At 37.9% G+C, this 10,543-nt stretch overlaps 1 protein-coding gene across 1 annotated transcript in view; it reads left to right on the top strand.

The window, feature by feature from the left end:
- Nucleotides 1-2,188, top strand: part of LOC107758678 (CXADR-like membrane protein) — a 12,967-nt gene extending 10,779 nt beyond the window's left edge. The window contains exon 6 of the mRNA XM_016576482.1: nucleotides 1,490-2,188. Within this exon, the coding sequence (XP_016431968.1) occupies nucleotides 1,490-1,838 (349 nt within the window). The 3' untranslated portion in view covers nucleotides 1,839-2,188. The remainder of the gene's footprint in view (nucleotides 1-1,489) is intronic.
- Nucleotides 2,189-10,543: the final 8,355 nt, after the last annotated feature.

Genomic DNA, 10,543 nt, shown 5'->3' with positions numbered 1-10,543 from the left:
AAAGGATGTCGAATCCGAAAAAAAACTAGAAAAAAAAAAAAAAAAGCATACGGAAATTTCGGACTCCGTGTGCAAGGACCTTAAACTGTGATAATGTGAGAAATGTTAAAGGTGTCTCAATAAATTTAGGTTTGACTGTATATTTAACAGAATAGTCCACCCTAAAATGAAAATTCGTATCATTTACTTACCCTCATGTTGTTCAAAACCTGTGTGACTTTTTTTTTCTTGCTTCTATGGAATTTTGGTAACAAACAGTTTTGGTTCCCTTTGACTTCATGATCAAAAAAAGAATGGATCAAGTCAATAGGAACCTGAACTGTTTACCAACATTCTTCAAAATATCTTCTTAAGACATGAAGGTGAGTAAATGATGACAGAATTTTCATTTTTGGGTGGACAATCCCTGCAAGCTGTTGATTTATTTAGCATATTGTATATTTTGGTCATAAAAGGACTATACTGCATGTATATATGTATACTCTACATTTATTTTTTGCTTTATGTGGAACTTTGTGTTGATGAGTCACATTGTAATTTGAGTCACATTGAAATGTATATGCTAACACAAATTCACATTGCATTCACAGCATTCCTGGAAAAGGGTGTAATAACAGGAATTATTTAGTTTCGAGTCAACTACTGTCCTGGAGGATGAACAATTTGAAAATAAAATGTTTTTGAGGGAGTTGACATGTTTATAGCTAGCTGTCTGAATAATAACACTTTCGATTTGGCACAGACATTTTAAGACCCCTTGAGTATAGACACTAAGTATATACAAGACTGCATGCTTGCAATGCAGGGCCATAGCTGGGGTTTGTGCAAGTTGTACCTGTGGGCCCTGTTTGAAACTGTGCAAATAGCACAAATAAATAAATAGAACAAAGATACAAATCAAACAATGTTTAAGTTTTTTTCCAGTTTGTAGGTGTCCAGGTACATAAACCGAATAATGAAATGTAAAATAGCTTTGCATAGTCTTCACTATATAAGTTAAATATAGATTAATTATTGTTAAAACTACAAAGTAATTCAGTAAAGAGCAGTGAGTGATTTTCTCTCATTTGATTTCTTGGATTAACATTAAGGACACTGGCAGCAGCTAGTAAATTAGGCGCAGTCACTTTAAGAGACAATGCATCCAATATAATGATACATATCTGATTTCTTTCTCAACTGTTTACTTTCACTTAAGACATAACCGACAATTTTTTCAAGGATACTCGCAAAGATGGGTATTGTGACATAATTTTGTATGTATTTGTCGGTTCAAGAGCAAGAAGAATTCAGTGTTCACGGACTGTGTGTCAACTGTCCTGAGCGTCTTTTTAGGCTGGCCTCGGCCAGTCGGTTAAAGTCGCCGGGGGCCCCCCACAGCCGTGGGCCCCTATAATCGTCACCACCTTTCACCCCGCTAGCGACAGCCCTGCTGCAATGCACTGACCAAGCCAGATAAAGAATCTCAGTCTCTGTCTTTATGTTTTAGGGAAGATGCAGAGGCTCCCAAAGCGAAACTGGTGAAGCCGAACTCTCTCTCCTCCTCCCGATCTGGTAGTTCTCGCTCCGGGGCCTCCTCCACTCAGTCTATGGTGCACAACAGCGCCCCCCGTGGGCCCAGGCCTCGACTGCCTATCGTGGCTGCCCTTAAAGAAAGCGGGCAGCCCGAAAACTTCCCTCCGGTCCCACCGCCGTACAACCATGTGGTCCCCAAACCTCTGGAGCCCGGCAGTAGCCCCAAAGCCAGCCCGGCAAAACTCAGCCCTGGGAACCTGGCGAGGATGGGCGCCACACCGGTGATGATTCCCGCCCAAACCAAGGCATTCCAGACTGTGTAGGAATAACAAACGCCCTAAACATACACACAAACATAAATACACACACTGCACCGAGCATCAAATCCCACATCTGGTATCAGGAACATTCCCAAAGGATTTCCCATTCCCTGCAGAAAAACCCAGGTGGTCAGGCCTTTTGATTCAACAGAACCGACTTTGTTGGAAAATAAATGCTTTTGTTGTTTTTATGTGCACACTGAAGTGGAAGAAGACCCCTTGTGGAGTGTAAAGGGTAAAGGGGTTTGGTTGTGGAGGGCTGTGCCTTGCGTTATGATGATGGTTTGAGCAAACAAAAGAGGCAGATATGAACAGAGATACAACTCTGCCTTTACCCAGACAGACAGCCTGTCTACCTGACCGCACACTTCCCGTCCTTTTAGAAGCTTTAAATTCTTGAGTGCAGATTTTTATATACATTAATCATTTTTGTATTCTTGTTATATTTGGGTTACTCTAATGCCATTGCAAATACATTTTCTCTATTTTTCAGTTGTTTTCCCTCTTAGATTTCAATGTTTGAGGAATTCTAATGCTCAGAGAGGCATTCATACCCAGACCCAGCTGGGAAAATGTGCTTTTTGAGTCCACATTAGTGAACAGCAGGGGACCACAACATGGATTCCTCCCCTCAAAGAGAAAGTCTTGTTATTTACGTCTTCAGAAATGAATTAGATGGACGAACAAGATGTCAGAAAATATTCAAAGTGACAGGTCACCCTTAAGGGACAGAACAATGTCTTCTTGCCAGATAACAAGGGAATAAGCGTCTCTGCGTGGAACAAGACTTTGATGTCAATGCTGGAAGAGGTAAAGGAACCAAAGGCTGACCTTATTTATCTAAATCCAATCCTTCACAACTCTTGAAGCCAATGCAAAAGAACACAGTGTGTACACCCAGTTCCACTGATTTAGCTTCAACCCACAGCCCGGTCGATTCCGCTGCTTTGAAGTCTATTTCCATGCGCAGGGAAATTCAGAAAATGAAGTAATATTAGTCAAAGTACTTCCTCGCAACCCGCTGTTCCTGTACGGCTGAGTCTGCTGTTGATATGTGCTGAGATGCATGGTTCAGTTGAGTTTGTGTTCGGTCAGTCGCAGCTGAACAGTTTGAATGCTGAGCTCTAATGTTAAACACCCTGCATACAATTGCTTGAGAGAATGTGCATCTAAACAATGGACCTGCATGACACCGATAGCTAGAGAAAGACGAATATTTTGACTCAGTGCTAATATCAGTACATTATATACTAAGAATCGCATTATGAAAGGGTTTTGGTTCAAATGTTACTAATGTAAATACTTTTATACGTCGCCTATCATTATACGGAATAATGCAAGAACTCATTCTTGTCGAGGTTTTGCACTTCTACAGCTGTGCTCTCTATACAGTAGTTTTGTCTGGTCAGTCTGGTGTTTTGACTGCATGAGTAAGGAAACCATGAGCCATTTCCCTCTGTTGCTGTTTTTTTGTTGTTGTTTTTTTTAACATTACTGGCTATGTTTTGATGACAAAGGACATTGTACATATTTCCTTTCTTCATTACAAATGTATATTTGTACAGTATCTTAATGATTTTCTTTTGGTTTGTAATAAAGCATTCAGTGGCAAGCCAATGAAAATGCTTTCATTTTTCTGTTCACTGCACAGACGTTTCAGGGGTTTCCATTCTCACAAGTAGTTAAGCTGCCTTTTGACTTTGTGGAGGGATCAAAATCCAAACTCAAAGCAAATTTAAAGATACCGTTGAAATGTTATTTATGTACTTGTGTCTGGGGGGAAAAAGTATTTTCTGTGGCAGCCATCCATCTGAAGTGTTCTTGCTCGAAGTTGAGAGTCAAGTTAGTTTCTGGTGTCTTATGGGCTAAAAAAGAAGAAGAAAGGAAGTTAATTGTTCATTCCTTAATCCCCCCATTGTGGTGTAATTGTTCTCTCAGTCTCATAGTGATTCGGGCATGCTTCATCAGTATGCAGTCTGACAAATCATTAACACGGAGCATGTGAGCGCCTCACGCTGCTGACCCAAATCTCCTATAGAACAATATAATACATTATTTTCCAATCGATCACAGCCGTTGTTCTAAAATATCTAAAATCCGTTTTCCACCTTCCTCCTCACTCGTAACAATAAGAGGATCTCGTAAAGAATTTTAGGATGCTTGATTACAGTGTTAGTGCAATTGTGCCCTCTACTGGCCACAATGTGCATTTACCTGCACTTATACAAAAATCAACAGTATGAAATAGAGGGAATAAATAAAACATAAGCATGTGGAAAGGAAAGAGCATTTATATCTAGTGTAAAAGTGCCATTTTTGTGTTTTCCCTGATGAAAAAAACAACAGGCACCATCACAAAATGTGCAATGGTTTTACTGGTTATAATGGGACTTGTATTGGTTTTAATGGTAACTGTAATGGACCCTATGGGTTCCTACTGGTAATTGGTTGCCTTCTATTAGTGGCTTGTTAAAGCCACTAAATCCTAATGGAATACTGTATTTACTAGTTACCATATCAACATTATATAGAGGAAAAAAGTGCGCCAAAATTATTTTGAAGATATCGCTGAACCATAGCATCGCTTTACCGTAGTAAAATTAAATTTCTGGCTTTAGTAAATTTTTCATCTCAGTTTTTATTATTCATTTAAAATGAGACAACTCTGCTATTATTTTAATCGCCAATCTGTTATTTATCAGTAGGCTATAGATCGTTTTTTAATGCTTCAATAACTAGCAGAAGACACTAACCAGTTTTAACAACAGGCACCATCACAAAATGTGCAATGGTTTTACTGGTTATAATGGGACTTGTATTGGTTTTAATGGTAACTGTAATGGACCCTATGGGTTCCTACTGGTAATTGGTTGCCTTCTATTAGTGGCTTGTTAAAGCCACTAAATCCTAATGGAATACTGTATTTACTAGTTACCAGAAAAAAGTGCGCCAAAATTATTTTGAAGATATCGCTGAACCATAGCATCGCTTTACCGTAGTAAAATTAAATTTCTGGCTTTAGTAAATTTTTCATCTCAGTTTTTATTATTCATTTAAAATGAGACAACTCTGCTATTATTTTAATCGCCAATCTGTTATTTATCAGTAGGCTATAGATCGTTTTTTAATGCTTCAATAACTAGCAGAAGACACTAACCAGTTTTAAATTCCAGTTGTGCAGACGCTGTAACACTGCGTTACAATATGCCCCGCTATTATTATGACATTAGTGATGTATTTACTTTAATGAATTGTAATGTGAAACGACGAGAAACAGGTGAATAAAGACTGACAGTCAATGTTTAATGTTCAGAAATTATTCTTTCAATACATGTAAAGCATTTTGGCTCGTTTTTGTGGGCCGTCCCAAGCCTGGTTGTAATGTGTTCATTGACAAACTCCAAAATCAGATTATCTTTAATTCTTAAAAAACGCCATTATTTTATTTGAAATAAATAATTATTTTATTTTATTGACAAAATAGTTTAGTTTGTCTTGTATATTTTTTTTTCATGCGATCAGATAACATTTTAAGCGGTCATATGGTCATGTTACAACATTAAATCTTAAAAAACGCTATTATTTTATTAAAAAAAAAGTTGATCATTTTATTTTATTGACAAAATATTTTAGTTTGTCTTGTATATTTTTTTTTCATGAGATCAGATAACGTTTTAAGCTGTCATACAGTCATGTTACAACGTGCCCCTCAGATGTTACAACGTACCCCACCTACGGGGCATGTTGTCACATTTCACTTCCATTTTTTTGAGGGTAAATAAAGAAAAACGTATACACTGTAATTATGAAACAAGGCGACATATTTGTACTATACAAGTGTGAAATTACTCTGGATAAAATATTTTATTCTGAACCCCATGTGGATTTACAAAAACTGAGAAAGTCAAAAAGTGTTACTTTTTTGTGCCCCGCTCCCCAGAACAATGATAAAAATTAATTTACACATTTTCATTTCTTGACTGAAAAAGAACACAAGTTAAGTTGAGCTCAAAACTTTTATTTTAATAATAATAATAATAATGATGGTAATAATAATAATAATACATATTTACAAAAACCATATGCCTCATATGCTTACTTGACAGTTCTCGGATTATTACAAATCAAACATGTCAGAAAGAGACGCTCGGTTCATCGATAGGATTTTTGCTTCAATGAATCAGACTCAAGAACCGCTAAACCTATTGGATTCTTCTGTGAATCCTTCAGAACGGTTATGTGAGCCGGTTGAACTGATTCACTAAAAAGATCCGAATCACATGAGCGATTCTCTCACGAATCGGACAACGCGTTAAAGCGCTGAGATTTACGGGACAAAAATATTGTTGAGTGTTGGGATAAATTAATACATTTAGGATAATCCTGCTAGTATCACACAGAGCTCTTTAATTAAGACGCGATGATTTCGCAGGATTACACGAAGTGTCACTTCTTGAAATCACAAATCATTCGAATCAGTTCGCCAGTTTCCCAACCCCTGCAGTCCAGATCTGCAAACAGCACCTCCCGTCCTCATTTCGTCCTGAGGCGAACTTTCCATCTCACGGGAGGTTAGATGCGCTTTACACGAGCAGTTGAGGAAAATGGCTTGTACGGTCGGTGGTCAGATCATACCGCAGTTAAACGTGGAGGAGGCGACGGAGGACAGCAGCCCGTCCAGGAGCACCTCCACCCGGCGTAGCAAAACCTCCTTCTCCCCGTTCAGCTCGAGGAAACATCAGAGGTAAGACACACTGTCTCTAATTCAGTGCAGTGTTCCAGATATTCAGTATCTAATGAGTTCTGTCGCGTTAAGGCTGATTGTGATGATACAGGAACAGTTAAACAGCTGTGGTGAAGTTGGCACAGGTCTTGGTTTAGACAAACGTCAGTCATTTTGACAAGTGTCAATCATGCTGGAGAAAGTCAAAAAGTGTTACTTTTTTGTGCCCCGCTCCCCAGAACAATGATAAAAATTAATTTACACATTTTCATTTCTTGACTGAAAAAGAACACAAGTTAAGTTGAGCTCAAAACTTTTATTTTAATAATAATAATAATAATGATGGTAATAATAATAATAATACATATTTACAAAAACCATATGCCTCATATGCTTACTTGACAGTTCTCGGATTATTACAAATCAAACATGTCAGAAAGAGACGCTCGGTTCATCGATAGGATTTTTGCTTCAATGAATCAGACTCAAGAACCGCTAAACCTATTGGATTCTTCTGTGAATCCTTCAGAACGGTTATGTGAGCCGGTTGAACTGATTCACTAAAAAGATCCGAATCACATGAGCGATTCTCTCACGAATCGGACAACGCGTTAAAGCGCTGAGATTTACGGGACAAAAATATTGTTGAGTGTTGGGATAAATTAATACATTTAGGATAATCCTGCTAGTATCACACAGAGCTCTTTAATTAAGACGCGATGATTTCGCAGGATTACACGAAGTGTCACTTCTTGAAATCACAAATCATTCGAATCAGTTCGCCAGTTTCCCAACCCCTGCAGTCCAGATCTGCAAACAGCACCTCCCGTCCTCATTTCGTCCTGAGGCGAACTTTCCATCTCACGGGAGGTTAGATGCGCTTTACACGAGCAGTTGAGGAAAATGGCTTGTACGGTCGGTGGTCAGATCATACCGCAGTTAAACGTGGAGGAGGCGACGGAGGACAGCAGCCCGTCCAGGAGCACCTCCACCCGGCGGAGCAAAACCTCCTTCTCCCCGTTCAGCTCGAGGAAACATCAGAGGTAAGACACACTGTCTCTAATTCAGTGCAGTGTTCCAGATATTCAGTATCTAATGAGTTCTGTCGCGTTAAGGCTGATTGTGATGATACAGGAACAGTTAAACAGCTGTGGTGAAGTTGGCACAGGTCTTGGTTTAGACAAACGTCAGTCATTTTGACAAGTGTCAATCATGCTGGCATCTGGACGTTTATCTACTAAATTACAAAGTTCAATGACTTTTCCTAAACCCTTCAAACAAGCCATCCATTTCACTCATCCTCCATTCATTTCCCTTTCAAGCATCACATTACATTTCGGAACCCTCAAAAAATAGAAAAGCCGAATAAGAGTAAAGCTTCTAAATGGATTTTTTTTCCTGTCATCTTTGAAGTCATTTCAATCTCTGCAGCTTTATTAAATCTGCGGGGTGTCCAAACATTACTGTGCTTGCAGAAGAGCAGAAGCAATCTGCTGAAATTAGATTGCGAGCAATTACAGCAAATACTCAAGAGGACTTCCAAAACCTCCTCAGCGGAATATTTAATTAAATGCTTTTAGTAGATCTGTAAATAAACGTGTATAAGCTCATATTTTTCAGCCTAGTTTGGGATCGGTGATGACCTCTCAGTGCGGTGGCTGTCAATGGAACCGATTTGGAGGGTTACAGCCAAAGGGAACATGTGAAACTATGTGCTGGTCTCGATTCCAAGCACAGAGACAGGCAGCATGTAGGGATTGATTAACCATTGAGCCGTCCGGTGTATTTAGAGGACACTGCAGAGGGAACGAGAGCTGCAGTGTTTTCAGAGGCAGATGTAGATATCAGATTTGTCTGAAATCAGTCCATCTGACCTTCACTATGAGTTCATGGGTTCGCATGATGGACGCTGTGGTGGTCTTGAAGGCCTCCATGCAGTGTTAACCTTCATGCAACCTTCAGTTTTCCTCCATACATTAGAATGTGTCCTGTTTTTGTTTCCTGAGCAAAAATTATGACTGTTGTACATTTTTACCATGATACATAGAAGACACCCACTTAAATCAAAATGTCAGTAATTGTATTTTAAATATTTACTAATTTTTGCCACTGTCCTTCAAACCACTAGTTTTACCCATTCATCAGTGTTTAATCATTCAAAATATAATAACATTTAGTATGATAACTTGTACTTTTATATATTCTAAAAAGTACAGATCAGAATAAGTAGGTTGTTTAATTTTTACATAAATATATCGGTTACACTGAATGATGATGGAACATTATTTTACCATTTAATTTTCACAAAAGTTATTTGAAACATTGAAGTAGACACTTTACATGTATTTAATATGCATATATGAACAGAAATATACAACACTTGTTTATGTATTTTGATATGTAAATAAGATTATTTATTTAAATGTTAATGAACATATATTGTGATGATTATTCTTTTGACAATTTGACACCATATGAAAATTGTTTTGATATATCAAGATTTCATTTAAATACATACTTCCAAATAATTGTGCATCAATTATTTTATTCAATGTTTATTTCAAAGCTTCTTAACTTGCACATCCTTTGTGACAAATCCATTGCAAAAGAGCCTTTTCTTCATTGTACTCTCTATGTTTAAGAATTGTGCGGTTTTCACTATATCCTGACAGTGTTTGGATTTGTTATCAGAGCATGTAGAGTGGAAGTCAGATGGCTTAGTAACACATTTTTGTCCTTGTATTATAATATTGTGGCCTACAAATCTTATACACACTGCTGGCTTTGTAGTACTTCAGTGAAAGAGGCAGCAGGAGTAACTGACATAAACTCTTTTATTAGCTTGATTACCCACTTTATATACCGAACAAAACCGGACAGTATACCAAATAATTGAAGTCATCATCGGTCAGACGTTGCTAAATCAAATGATTAATTTACTGGGATATAGGCTGTAGTTTTACCCAGCTCATTTGTTCTTGTAACCTTCTCATTCAGATTGCCAGGAACTCAAGGACAGCATGCTTTGGTTAAAGCGTGACGTTATATCTGCTCCTGTAGAAGACGTTTCCTTGGCTTCTCTCCAGAGAATCCCAAGGCTGATGCGTCATGACAAGGCTTTCTAAAGGATGGAACTTGACTTGTACAGATACATTTCAGGCACTTGATCCATCCATCTTAGTCTTGATCGGTGAGCATGTCGATATAGTATGTGCTTAAAGATGGCTCACATTGTGTGGCGTATTAAAGAGAAGTGTTACTTATGGAAGGGATGTTTCCCGCTGAGAATAAAAAGGTATTTGCAACGGTGTCTCATAACTTTTGTGCTGTGCTGAAAATCTTTTACCTAGTTTGTTGTTCCTGGTCAAAAATCACCAGCCTTTTAAACATTGCTAGTAAATCTCTTATTATGTTGTCTTTATCGCCAAATCTTGGATTCAGTCTTTTTGTCAACTTTTTTTTTTTTCACTTAGCACATGCTTTTGTATTTCTTTTTGGAAAAGATTCATCATAGACCTCATTGATCTGAGCCTATTCACCTCAATATTTTGAAAGAATTGAAACTAGAACTTTCGGGAAAACTTAAATGACCAAAACGTATCTTTAATTGTGAAATTGTTTTTCATAATTGCAGCTTTATGTCTCACAATTGGAACCTTATATAACACAGTATGACATGTGTTTCTTATTTTAAGCTTTATTTCACAATTACGTTTTTGGAGGCTTTCATAATAACATTTTTATTTGATTAGACTTGTGTTTTTTGTTCTCTCTTGCCTTTGCCATTATGAAACCACCTAGCAACCACCTAGAGTACCATAGGTGCACCCTTTCTCCTTTGCAGAACCTGCTCTGCAAAAATCTATTTACAGGGTATTTTGAGTATTTTATTACATTATAACCAAACTGTAAAAAGATGCCATACATACATTGAAATCAAATCGTTAGGATCGTTATTTCCCCAGGCCCATTCGGGCTCGCTTTA

This window comes from Sinocyclocheilus rhinocerous, unplaced genomic scaffold (genome assembly GCF_001515625.1).
Source record: "Sinocyclocheilus rhinocerous isolate Xijiao unplaced genomic scaffold, SAMN03320098_v1.1 scaffold623, whole genome shotgun sequence".
In the NCBI taxonomy this organism is placed as follows: Eukaryota; Metazoa; Chordata; class Actinopteri; order Cypriniformes; family Cyprinidae; genus Sinocyclocheilus; species Sinocyclocheilus rhinocerous.
Note: the sequence above shows the minus strand (reverse complement) of the source record. Positions and strands in the feature narration are given on the sequence as shown.